This window comes from Brassica napus, chromosome A7, assembly GCF_020379485.1.
Source record: "Brassica napus cultivar Da-Ae chromosome A7, Da-Ae, whole genome shotgun sequence".
Classification (NCBI taxonomy): Eukaryota; Viridiplantae; Streptophyta; class Magnoliopsida; order Brassicales; family Brassicaceae; genus Brassica; species Brassica napus.
In genome coordinates this window covers 16979287-16993825 of record NC_063440.1, presented here as the reverse complement: position 1 = coordinate 16993825, position 14539 = coordinate 16979287, and the positions used below count along the sequence as shown (strand labels likewise).

The 14539-nt window shown below is 32.0% G+C and overlaps 1 protein-coding gene across 1 annotated transcript; it reads right to left on the bottom strand.

Annotated features, from left to right (window-relative positions):
* Nucleotides 1-4997: 4997 nt before the first annotated feature.
* On the bottom strand, nucleotides 4998-7266 carry LOC106352874 (GATA transcription factor 8-like). Its single transcript, XM_048737017.1, has 3 exons — nucleotides 7016-7266; nucleotides 6168-6432; nucleotides 4998-6074 (listed from the first exon to the last, which is right to left on the bottom strand). Exons 2-3 carry the CDS (start codon nucleotides 6402-6404, stop codon nucleotides 5370-5372), a joined length of 942 nt encoding a protein of 313 aa, XP_048592974.1. The 5' UTR covers nucleotides 6405-6432; nucleotides 7016-7266; the 3' UTR covers nucleotides 4998-5369.
* Between the last annotated feature and the right edge of the window lie 7273 nt (nucleotides 7267-14539).

Genomic DNA, 14539 nt, shown 5'->3' with positions numbered 1-14539 from the left:
ATGACATATGTAGCCAAATCAATTATCTTAAACATTTCAATATGTACCACAAATCAAGATATTATAATTCACCCTCTCTCAAAGAACGCAACGTCCCTGTTACGCCTGAGGATGTTAACTCATGTGTGTGTAAGCGCACACAAGACTCTACATGCGTCTGAGTACATCTATAATATCGTTTGTAACACTCCAATCGCCATGGGTAATGAGCCTTACAAAGACGCTCACTCGACATGTGTGCTCTATTATGTGCGACGAGCGGTGTGATAAATTTTGAAAGTTTGAAAGTCTTGTTTACTGACCCTGGAACTACCACATGACCTTTCTCCGTACTTTAGCCTTACGTATATAATATCGCGAATTATTTTCCGATACGTCACTCAACCTCCAACTACTTTAGCTAAAGTAAAATTAACCCTGAAATTTTAAATAGATGTTGTATAATCGAAACCATAAATACACGTTAGTGATATAAATAGTCAAATTAATTCTTTTAAACTTTTTCATATATCACAAATTAGTATGTTGCATTTTTTATAAAGTACAAGAACATTTTGAATGTTGTCCTATTTTCACACAAAAAAAATCTAAAATAATATATCCTCTACTTCTACTTCATTTTTAATTTTATAATAATAACGTACAAAAATAACTCTAAAAACTAATATTCACTGTTCTGTATTTCTTATTACTTTTTTTAATACAACCAAATATAACTATAGTAAATTCAAATCCATTTCTCAATTAAAATATAATAAAATTAGATGTTCTAAATAAAAAAAAAAATCGTTACAATTACAGTAGTCTCAATTTTGAAAAGCTCTCAAGCAGCCGTCAACTCTCAAAACTTTTTCGTGTTTGTTGTTGCTTTCCCGGTGGTCGACGCACATTGTCACCACCGGGAAAACCATTTTCTTCTTTCACCTTCTCCTTTCTTTTGTACTCTTTTCCTTCGTTTGTTTTCTTTTTCTATGTTGGTAGATTTTCAAAACTTATGAGTTCTGGTAGGGATTGGTTTTAGTCTCAGCTTGGATAATTTTACGTGTATGGTGCTGGAGAAGGCATCAGATCAAGTGGTTATTTGGTGTTGTCTCTCTCACGTGCCATTTTTATTCATATCATGTTCTAGATCTTTTTGTGTACGAGTGTCTAGTGTGTCGTCCTGTGGCCCATACATGGTGGAGATGGCAAGTGATCGGGAAGTTTATTCAACTCTTGTTATCTTTATGGTTTCTATTTTCTTGTTCAAGTTTGTCCAACGGTAGTTTCATTGAAGTTAACTCAGGATAAAATTTATGAAGGTAGTCGAAGAAGAAGATCAATTTGTATTGTGAGAATCATTGTCCTGTTTTCGTAAAAAAGATTAGAAATTCGTCTACTAGTGTAAGTACGAGAACACCTACTTTTTACTTTAGTTCGAAACAAGGCCAGTTTGATATCGCTAATGTATCAACAATTGAAGGTTTTCTTCGTTTAATTTCCATATAAAAAAAAATCATTAGTTTCTCATTATATATCATATGTCGTATTTTTCTATGACGTAATTATGATGTAATATGTTTCGAACCATTATCAATAGCACAGTGTTACAAAAAAATTGTCTTAAACGCCTGCATCGACCCTATTGCCGAGAGTCAATATGGCTCTCACCAATTATATTGTTGCCTCTCTAATCAATCTCGTATTAAAAAATTCGTATTATTGAGGGTTAATTAATTTATTGGCATTATTAGGGTGACAGTGCATTGCCAAATAAAATTATTTCTCACTTATTCAAGTTGTCATGTTTACTGATTCAATGGCTTCTTAGTTCTTACCAACTGTTTATTCCCTTTCTCTACAGAATTGTTTTTTACGTATTTAATTTTAAAGATCTAGGTATTAGTACATTTGACTTAACAGCCTACATTATTGGAGTACATAATAAATTGTCGAAAAATAATATCTAAAACATGGGATTGGAATATTCTTTCAATTCTGACAAATGTACGGCATTTCCAAATCATAATAGAATATCGCATTCTTTATTTTGAAATTGTAATCAAAATTAGATTATGAGCGTTTAATTCTTTCACTATCTCTATTCTTTCAAACTCGACCATAAACATTTAACCATAGTGCTTGTTGAAACTATGAAGTTCACAAAGCACATCATATAACGATGTTCTCTCTTGATGCAGCATTATATTTCTTTTAGGTTTTAGCCATTATTAGACTACTGCAAGAATTCACTTGGGTCAGTGACATGGTAGAGCCGAGACTGCGGCCTTGTAGGGAGAATTCCAAGTAAATCTTCCCTTCTTTGTGTCCCATCCGACCCGGGAAGTTCCTGTTCGTTTTCCAGACACACACCTGGAATTGACAAAGATATTGTGACAGGATGAGCATATTTGCCTTCACTAAACTGAACCAACAATAGCAGTTACAACATAAAATTAAATTAGTTCAGATGGATTAGTGATTAGTTTTATTAGGAGTGACTCAGTATTTATAGAGTTCAGACGATCTACTCGTTTTCTACAATAAGTGAGGCACATAAAGATAAACAGATGCGCACTTGAGGTTCAAACGAGCGTAGGTGTCTGCTGGGACACCAAGGCATGCACCACAGCTTCTTCTAATATGGTTGATATAATTTCACTATCCTTTTGGGTTACTTTTGCATTTGATTAAATTTGGATACAATTTTGTATTCAAAATCAAATTCTGAGTCATTTTCGGCAATTTTCCCTTGTTATTTTCTCCATAAATAGAGATGTCAAACAGGTTTACCCATCCCGTTCCGTCCCGTACCGCAGCGGGTTAGTCGTCGAGCGGGTAACAGCGGGCCTGTCCCGCGCGGACTGCGGTCTTCAAAATGCCGGCCCAAACCCGTACCGCAAAATATATAGACCTTCGCGGGCTGTCCCGCGGGACGCCTCCTTATCAAACCGCATACTACAGTTTTTTTCATGAATGCTCAAGTATAAGAGTTGTGTAAGAGAGTTGAAGAGAGCTCATTTAGCTTCAATAAAGACTTATCAAAATCAATGCCACAAAGCTCCGTTTGTGCTTGCATTCTTGAGTTAAAAGCCTTTTTCTGTTATCAGCATAAGCTTTTGTTGAGTTTGAATCTGATTGAATTGTTATTTTTGTAATAAGTTGGCTCAAGTGTTTTATGTCTTCGTCAAACCATCTCTCTTTTTAATTATTTGGATTGCAAAGAAAATCGTGAATCACTTTACCAAATTATACAAGTGACTTGTTATACAACTAAATTTTCTCCTAAACAACACCACAGTAACCAAATTTAATTTAAGAAAAACACTTCACAATACTGAAAACAAAACCAATCAACTTAAACAAGAAATATCACATTGTAATAAATCAATTCATAGTTGTGTGTAATAAAAAGAGAAAACCAAATCAAAACAACACCAGAGCTCGAATCGTCATCGCCGGAGCTCGAATCATCATCGCCGGAGCTCGAATCATCATCACCGGAGCTCGAATCATGCATCATCACCGGAGCTCCTTATGTTTTATGGGGGAAAAATCACAAGAATCATTCTCTCTCTCTCTCTCTCTCTCTCTCTCTCTCTCTCTCTCTCTCTCTCTCTCTCTCTCTCTCTCTCTCTCTCTCTCTCTCTCTCTCAATGTTTTAGGCGAAAGCAGAAATGGGGACTTAGGGTTGCGGGTCTTCAAAATCCCGCGGGTTAATCCCATCCCGCTTTCGATCCGTCCCGCTTTTGACCCGTCCCGCTTTTAACCCGTCCCGCTTTGAACCCGTCCTGCGAGGCCCGCAATTTTGCGGGCTTACCAAATGGAGGCCCAATCCCGCCCCGCAGCAAGCTTTTATGGGCTAGGCCCGCAGTCCAGATCCTTGATTGCCATCCCTTTCCATAAATATATAGGCAAAAATAGCATTATTCTATGATAAAGTCATACTTTTTTATTTTCAAGATGGTCCTTTAACTTTCAAACTTTATAGTTATAACCAAAACAACTATTTATAAAAAAAAATACAGTTTTATAAAAATTGAAACACTTTTTATTTATATATTTTTCAGGAGACTTTAGTTCAAACAAAGTCATAACTTTATGAAAAATCTTTTATTAAGTTAAAAGTAAATAGGGTTAAATATCAACTTTCATTAATAAAAGGTACTTATTGTAAAATTTATATAGAACCTTATAAGAATATTTATTTTTAGAGGTAAAAATAAAGAAATACATTGGAGAGAAACACATCTTTATTTTAGAGATTTTATTTTAGAGGTAAAACAATAGTAAAATACATTGGAGATGGTCTTAGTCATTAAACAATCATCAAACCAATACCGCCTGATTTTATTAAAAATGTTAGAATCCATTAATCAATAACAATTAAATTTGAAATTTTTTATAATCGTTACAAATTCACATCTAACTAAAATCTGTCATTACTTTATAGTTTTTTAAACATACATAATTATTTGAATAAATAATAAAAATAAATAAGTTTTATTTTTTGAATAATACATTTTTTTTGAAACACTAGAATAATACATTTTCTAATTTGAACTTTTTCAATTTTTTCAAAAAAAAATCAAAAACTTTATTTCAAAATCCAAAAATTATTATTGAAACTATTTCTTAAAAAATTTATTTTGAAATTTTTAATATTTATTTATTTTAAAATATTTTAAAACCCACCTCCGAAACTCTATCCCTCAAATCTAAAACCATAAGTTTATATGGAAAAACTTAAAAAGAGTCAATTTAGAGAATTTCTCATAAAAAAATGTAATTAGTTTGTTGGCAAGAAAAATCAATGTATTTAGCTTTGGATAATAAAGTGTAGCTTTAGGGGTAAGCTAAACAAACCATCTGCATTGGGCTATGTTTTACGCTTCATTTATAAAACATACCCGGGAGGGAACTACTCGTTCGTATCAATCACTTTGGAGACTATTTGGGATTTGGTCATGAGACACCCACAATTATCAAAATAAAAAGTAAAAAAAAACATCAAATAATTAACAACTTATAAAATATGATTTTAACATTAAAAAAAAGCCTTAAGCTAAATAAATCAACTACCAAAAGGATCCTCACAATAAAAATACAAAGAATTGAAGGAGAAAATGAGAGGGAGATTTAATATAAAACTCAACACTTAACTTTCTCTAATGTCTTCAAAATCTTCTGCTTTGCCCATTCACACTACAAATACAAAAAACAATCACAATCAATTATCTTCTAACTTTTGATCTCCTCTAATTGATTGTTCATCTTCCTTCATCTCTTCTAAATCTAAAACTGCTCTGTTCCTTGACTCTTTCCTACTCCTCTCAACTCTAATCACTTCAACACTTGGAGATTGAATCATCTCTCTATCGGTTTTAAGTCTACACCAGTGTGTTCGGAATCAAATCCTGCATATCATTCTCTTGGGTCGTGTAGCTTCCATCCTTGCATCTCTTGCTTCTCATTTCAGCCACCTTCTTGTGGGAGTTTGAGTGAAGAGCTGGAGTGAATGTTGGACTAGCAGCTGGACGGTACTCCGGGAAAAGCCTTCCTGACTTGTAACGCACGCCACACGCGTTGCAAAGCGTCTTTGGACCCATAGGTCCAAGCCTCCATTGTGGAGTCTTGGTGATCTCACAGTGCATACATTTCCTAACTGGATTTTGCTCTGAACTATACGAATCAACATTGTTGTTTCCATTCACTTCAAAATCAATCCCCGAGGAAGAAGAGGAAGAAGTAACCTTAGCCTTCTTCTTCTTCTTAGAGATCATCTTGCTGTGGTCGGAGACAAACTGCTTCGGTATTCTAACGATGAGGCACGAATCAACAATGTCTTTGACTCCATCCTTCTCCTGGACATGTGGACGAGGGCGCTTAGTGCGTGGACGACCCTGCTTTCCAGGGAGGACAAGTGAGGTGGTGTTGGTCGTCTGAGACGATGAGGAGCTGCTTTCGAGCACCGACACTGGACTTGAACTTCTGAATGTGCTATGAGAAGACGATGAATCCATGTTCGTTGAAAACGAATCTTCCTTCTTCTCAACCAAGCTCGGTGGCCTTTCAACCTTAACAATATCTTCAAACTGTAGTTTTTCCGACAAAGAAACATATAAGTCAACGTCAAAACAAAGAAGAGTGCAGAATCACATAACTATCAGGTTAGGGTGGAAACTGACCGGAACATAGAGCTCAGGTGAAGAGTCAGAGTTTGTGTTGGTGTTGGAAGCGAAGAGAGGATCAGAAGCGGCGTGCCACGTGTCGTGATGAGTGGTCCAGATGTTAGGGAAAGAGTCGGATTCACCAATGTCAAAACCGACGTCGATATCACCACCGGGAAAGTCAAGAATGTCGTCCATGTTGTCAAAGAAGTTGCCACAATCAAGATCCTCAGGGAAGAAGCTTTGTCCAATCATCTTCTTGTGTTACAGTTTAGCAATTTAGCTGGAGAGAAAAAGAAGTTGATAAAAATGAAATGATTGATATATAGAGGAAAATGACAAGAGTTTGAACAGAAGAAGTTTCTCAACAGTTTCTAAAACTTTGAACCACATTTTGGAACCATCTTCAGAAATCAAATTTTGAAAATGAACATGCTCTGGCCCACCTTTTTAATTTTGTTTTTAAGTGGGTTACAGAAATAATGGCTATACAAGGACCATTCTTCTAAGTTCTAAGTACAAATTCAATTGCAATACACCAATGGCTCTACAAGTCAAAAGTAACCGTTAATTAAGCATTCTTGATTACCTAGCTTTCTAGAATTTTTCTTTTAACACACACAAAAAGAAAAAAAGAATCAAATTTTCAATTTTCTCAATTACCAAAACAGAGTATAAAGAATGAAAAAAAAAGCAGAGTTCTAAGGAAATCAGAAACAGAGAATTGCACCACCGACACCTCATTAACTCTGTAAAACCTCATTTTTATACACTACATAGTCTTAAAACTACATTTCACATCCAAGAAAAGCAAACACGAAACCTAGAATGGGAGTGTGAAATGGAGTGATAGAGGGAATTCAAACCTCTGTCCAGTGTGCTATGCAGATCGTATGAGAGAGAGAGAGAGAGATGGAATATAAGAAGAGAGAGAGAGAGAGAGAGAGAGAGAGAGAGAGAGAGAGAGAGAGAGATTGCTTAGAAAGGAAAAAGGAGTGATTGATAGGAGAAATGGGTGAATAATGGAGAGCAATAGCTTCTCTCTGATTATTATAAAGAGTTAGGTTCGAGAAACACCTCTCCCTCTCTCTCTCTCCTCAATTTCTGCTAGCTGTATTTTACCCTGTCTTCATGTGGAAGTCTCTTTCCTTATCTCTCTCTAAACAATTTCATATAAATAAAAAATATCTTAATCTCACCTCCCTCATGTGGGTTCCATTTCTCATTGCGACTTTACCAAAGATGATTTTATTCACAAACCATGCTTTGCTGTATAAAAGTTACATGTGTTTTTGTAAAGCAATGGGTTTAAGTAAAAAACTTATTAAGTTAAAAGTTATTTATGTGTTGTAACGGAAGATAAACACATGAACTTTATAGGATCGAATTGTCATAATAACAAAAAGAATTGTCATTAAGTGAATATGGTCTTTTATAATTTAATTATATGAAAAACCAAAATATATTGTAAAATTATAACGCGCATAATGGTTTTGCTCCTAATAAGAAAAGTCAATGAACTAATGGGAAGGTGAAATGCCACGAAGGAGATATACGATGTTTACGCGTACATGTAATTCCAATTTTATATTAGAACTTGTTCTTACTTATTTTCTTACTTTAGCTAATTTACATCCCATTGTTTATGCCACAAACTATGTGTTGCAAATTAGATATTTTTTTTCCTAAATACGTATTATCCCTTATATATTAATTGAGGAACATTTGAAAAGATGTAACCTCAATTTTGTATTAATTAAAAGAGGCCCCAATGCATAGGTGGCACTCAATTAGATAGTCAATTACATGCAATTGAAAATAAAGTAGGTCCACATTCGATTTTTATATGTTGTTAGATACATAAGTTGGTCAAACTATATGATATAATGATATGATATGCTATTTTCTTTCCTTAAATAAAACCTACGGAATTACCATAAATGACTAATATATATATGACAATTAATGATTTTAATGATAAAGATTTGATAACAATTTATATCTCTTCCATCATTTTTTGTTTAATTTTATATTATTAAAATAAATTAAACAATCAAATTAGCTATAAAAGTAAAATTTAGATTTTTTCGTATATGTTATATTTTAAATTTTTAAAAACGACAATAAATGACTAAAACTATTAAAATTATTATGTTAAAAATTAATGATCAATGGTTTAACATTTTTATTATAAGAAGATACACATGATTAAAACCATATGAGTAAAAAATATCATTTAATAATAAACTAAATATATATATAGATTAAACACTATATACCATAAGATAACATAAATATTTTAATATTAAAACTTTCAATGAATTTTCAAGAACATTTATAAATTATAAACTTATTAAAGATTTCAGATTGAAAATTTTGTTATCGATGATTTAAATATTTTGTAATAAAACGATATGAATGATCATAGAACCGTATGATTATAAATTCTTATTTAATAAATAACTATATAAAATATACTATTCTTAGAAAAATAGGTTGATCCATCTTAACTTATATTACACTTTTTATTAAACTAACTATCGAATTGATAAATAACGTACCAAAAAATGTTTTGCACTTTTCTTAAATAAAAGCTACGAAATTACCTAATATGATTAACATATATGTGAAAATTAATTAGTATGAATAATAAATATTTGATAACACTTTTGCGTATCTTAGTTATATTTTTAAATTTTATATTATTAAAAGATATTAACAATCACATTAAATATATAATAAAAACATTTACATTTTTTCTTATATGTTATATTTTAAATTTTTCAAAACGTCTATAAATTATTAGAAATTTGAAGATCCCACTCTGAAAATTTTGTGATCAATAGATTATTTTTTTGTCATAATAAGTTACAAATGATCATAAAATTGTATTAATATGAACTTTTATTTAATATTATAAGAAGATACACATGATTTTAAAACCATATGAGTAAAAAATATCATTTAATAATAAAACATATATATATATATATTTATAGATTAAACTATATACCATAAGATTACATAAATATTTTAATATTAAAACTTTTAATGAATTTTCAAAACATTTATAAATTATAAACTTATTAAAGATTTCACATTGAAAATTTTGTTATCGATGATTTAAATATTCAGTTATAAAACGATATGAATGATCATAGAAATGTATGATTATAAATTCTCATTTAATGAATGACTATATAAAATATACTATTCTTAGAAAAAATAGATTGGTCTATCTTAACTTACATTATATTTTTTATTAAACTAACTATCGAATTGATAAATAATCTACCAAAAATTTTTTTTGCACTTTCCTTAATTAGAAGCTACAAAATTACCTAATATGATTAACGTATATATGAAAATTAATTATTATGAATAATAAATATTTGATAACAATTTTGGTATCTTAGTTCTTTTTTTTAATTTTATATTATTGAAAGATATTCAAAAATCACATTAAATATATAATAAAAATATTTATATTTTTTCTTTTATGTTATATTTTGAATTTTTCAAAACGTCTATATATTATTAGAAATTTGAAGATTTCCACTCTGAAAATTTTGTGATCAATAGATTATTTTTTTTGTTATAATAAGTTACAAATGATCATAAAAATATAACACATATGAATTTTTATTTAATAAATATTCAAACTAAATAATATAGATATATAAATACTAATGATTTAAAGCAACAAGATTGGCTGATCAATTTAGTCGTCCAGCTGAAATCTTTCAAAAATATGTGAAAGACTAAAGTCAAAGCAAATATGGATTTAGAATAGTAGTTATATTTTACTAACCGAAATACCGAAAAAAAACCGAACCGAACCAAAACCAACCCGATATCTGGATTGAACACCCCTAATCCAAATGAAACCAAACTATTGTTTCATTCTCCAAAATATAATAAAAATAATAACTTAATCCCGCGCAAGGCGCGGGTCTTATCCTAGTTATTTTGGAAAATGCATGTAAAGACTACTTCTTATGTAGAGGCTTTAGGAAACCTCACTCAACTTGATTTCTTTCTGTTTTTGACAACAAAATATAAAGCATTTACGTGTTTTATATATCAAAATGATAAAACACTGTCACTAGGCTTCGTGAAAATAGTAATTACTTCATCGTGTTAACATATTTACAATAATTACTTCAGCGTGTTAACATATTTACAGAAATTACTTAATCTCTTGTTAACATGTTTTCTTATAGCTGTAAAATATATGTAGCTTTCCTTTTCTCTGACATCTAAAATTACTTCATCTTGTTAACTTAACATATGTACAGACTACTACAGTCAATCGACAGAAAATATATGGATTCCTCAAAGGTTTCCTGAACTAATTGACTTAATAATAACTAATTAAACATAATGATTAATTTTTAACAAATTTTTTTTTGCCTTTTATAATAGTTAGATAAAAAAGGCAGGCAATTAGATCCCCCTAAAGTTATTCCTATAAACGAAGGATTGATCATTATCTTGTTGAAATCAATTAAATGATAATAAAAGATCTTATCATTTTCATATTGTCGATATCATCATAAGGATTCTTTTCTAAGTGTCTAGTCTTACTGAACAATGATGATAACAAATTATACAAAACACGGATAAACTTAATTGGCGCAGTCACCAAAAATCAAAGACACAATGAAATCCAAAGCCAAAGAAATCCACATTCTTAGACATATATAGCCAGTGACATTATCTTCTATATCCCCATTTTCTTAAGCTACCTTCGACCATACTCTTGGTTTCGTTACTTAAAGCACACTCTTTCCTACGGAAAAATTATAGTAATAAAACTACATGATCTACCAATTTAATTTAATGCTGATTTTCTAAGGTTCTACTTTTGCACTTTCTTTTTTTTTCTTCTTTTTTTTTTTTCATTTTGGAGTAACTAACTTGGACTTCACTCCATACAGGCACACACTATCACTTTCTTCTAAAAGACTCCTCTCCATTATACTACGACTATAAACTATATCATGAAGGTGTTTATATATGAGAAAAGATATATCATGAAGGTGTTTATATATGTAACTATAAACTATATGCACATGAAAACATGCACAATGTATATATATATCTGAATATATTGCATCTCGTCAATGGTTGTATGTTGAGATCACTTACAATATAGAAAAAATAATAAGATCTATTTATTCAGATATATATTATGCTATTGAAAAGTTTAAACCTCAACCTATGGTTAGGACCAAAATGTTCGTGTAACTTGTGGCACACAAAGAAATAGCTTTCTCTTATGTATGTGGATCATTAATCTAGATTAAGACATCTCAACAAATATTGATTAAAACGAGTAGATTTGTTTTCAAAAACGCTACTTTCTCCAACCAAATTATTTCTAGTTCCAATAAAATCACTCAAACTCATGTATGAATAAGTAGGTAAGGAGTTTACGAAACCCTATATCTATGAGTGTGGTAATACTTCTGAACTACACCTGAATATCAACATCTTATTAGAAAGAGAAATATTTTCAATCCAAATTTATTGCAGAGTTAAAATCACAATTTTATATTAACCTATTTACTTATTTTGTGTTGAAAAAGGCAAAACTCCTCAAAAGATTTCTTTCTATGAGCTCAATAATTACATGACTAAATAAAGTCACACTGAGATGTCTTGACATCACACATATATAGTAATAAATTGCCACCTCTATCACAAGAGTAATAATACAAATCCGTGACACATGATCTACATAATTTATGTTAACTAAACATTTTTGGTACGGTTGACCGTATACGATAACGTATATAATACGATATGAGTGAGACCATATGCGTATCTAGTCGGTGGAGGGCTAGCAATTAGCATGTGCACATAGAACAGGTGAAGGCGCGGGTGACTTGCGAGCAAGTAAGAGCCCATGTTTTCGAGAGGACCCACCTTTGTCTGAAATACGTGAGAAGATACGATTGAGATTGGCCCCACGCACATTTTTACGATTATTAAAACACGGTTTAAGCGCTAATTTGAAAAAAAAATATAAATCATTCAACAAATCACGTGGTTTTGCATCGGGATCGGTTCTCTCTTCCTGACAAATGAATATTTCCAAACTGAAACGAATAGGCACAAGACATGTGGCGACGATCTCCACGTTAGATCATGTGACGATGTGGGTCCTAATAGTGTGTGAAACTCTACTTAGGCTAGCTCTTCGGGGAAGGACTCACTCCAGCGTACGAAGTTCTTCAACTCCAAGAAGTCCTACGATCAACGGAGCAGTTCAATTATTCACTATACTCTATGGTCACACACATGCACTAGCTTTTTGGAAATACTCAATTTTTATCCGATTTTTTTTTGTCTTTTAAAAATGATGTGATTCGGACAATTCATGAACCTCTGAAGTTTTGTTATAAAGCAGTTTGTCAGCGATTCTTCACATGCTAATTGAACTAAAGACACCTAAAGTATTTATATACTTAAGTTACAAAAAAAGTATTTATATACGTGCATTGGTCTATAAAAATACTATTATTTATGAGAAAAGTAGTTGGGCTAGCGACCTTCTACTTGGAGTTTTATACTAGTATAGAAAAAGATGAAGAGTTTGCCAAGGACTTTAGTGTTGTTGTTTATAAGTTTCTAATTTGTGCGAGCGAATTCACCGTTAATTGTGGTCTATAATATATTGGAGAAGCGTTATATATTAGTAAATATGTATAATTTGACGTAACTAGACAAATAAAAGAAGACGATACTGAATTTTCCTTTTTGGTCTTCTCAACGACTAAAATGTGTGTGGATGACGGTTTCCAACTCGAAAACTTAACTTGCTAGTTGCTGCCGATGCCATTTGTCGAATAGGTTAAAACTTTAGTACTTCAAATGTGATAGCTCACAGAATTTGAATTGTTATCTCTAGCAGCTCAATTTTTTTTAAATTTCACCATGGTGTTCCCGAAAGTACTCAAAGATCTAATATGTGTTGATGTTTTTTAGAGTGCCATCGTACAAACTTATTGACATATGAATTACTTTTACCGATTACGAGCGTATTTTTAATCGTTTTCAACCTAATGATTCATTAATTAATGTTACATTACCGTTATCACATTGTTCTCCTTGATCCATCCAAACATAGTAACTTATTTTTGAAATACTTTTTTTTCTTTTCCACTTGCACACAGTAACTCTATCCATTCCATAACAAAACGACAATTCTCAACTTATAACTTTATTAAGTATCTGCTTCTTTTACTTGCACTTGCACAGTAACTTTATCATTTCAATAATATAAATATACTAACACTTGCGTACTTTAGCAATATGGACTCGTTCTGTTATACATTTGATTAATGTATGTACGTACGTAATGGATAAGCGATCAAAAAAGATAGATACACACACTCGTACAGGATAGATAGACTCGTACCACCACATGAATAAAGAAAAACTAAATATTATGTTTTTCACTATGCGTATGTTTTATCATCTATTCTTCTTCATCTCACTGTTATCTCGATTATAAATAGATAACGTATGACCGCGTCCATAAACTTTGATTTGTTAACTAATATTTCTTATATTTTAAGTGTGATATGTAACATCCCGACCATCCACGGCTAGTGAACTATCAACACTCATTTTCTTTTGGTCTGTGAACCCCATCACATCTGACTGACGGTGCATTATTTTTCAAGGTCCAAAAATTTTGCTTATTAACCCTGTAATCACCACATGATTTTTATGTGTTTTGGCCTCACTCGCACGGCATCGCGAATCACTTTCCAATAGGTCACTCATCCTTCTACTACTCCAACTCAAACATGCTTTAACTCTGGAGTTCTAAACGTATGTGTGCCGGAAAATGTAAGCGCACTTTATTAACATAGGTAGTCAAATCAATTCTCTTAAACCTTGTCATGTATCACAACTCGGGATGTTACAATTTACTCCTTTTCAAAGAACACAACGTTTTCGTTGCGCTCCACGGCAGGTCTCAAGACGCCTCTCGGATCAGAACCGAGATGGCTAACCAGCTCTGATACGATTTGTAGCGCACCGACCGCTCACGGCTAATGGACCACCCACACAAGTTTACTCGGCATGTGGGCCCATCCCATCTGATGGACGGTGCGTTAATTTTTTAAGGCCCGAAATTTTTGTTTACTGATCCTGCAATCACCACGTGACCTTTTTCATATTTTGGTCTCACTCGCACGGCATCACGAATCACTTTCCGATAGATCACTCATCCTTCCACTACTCCGGTTCAAACACAATTAACTTTAGAGTTTTAAACGGATGTGTGCTGAAAAAAGTAAACGCACTTTGGCAACATATATATCCAAATCAATTTTCTTAAGTTTATCTATGTATCATAGCTCGGAATGTTA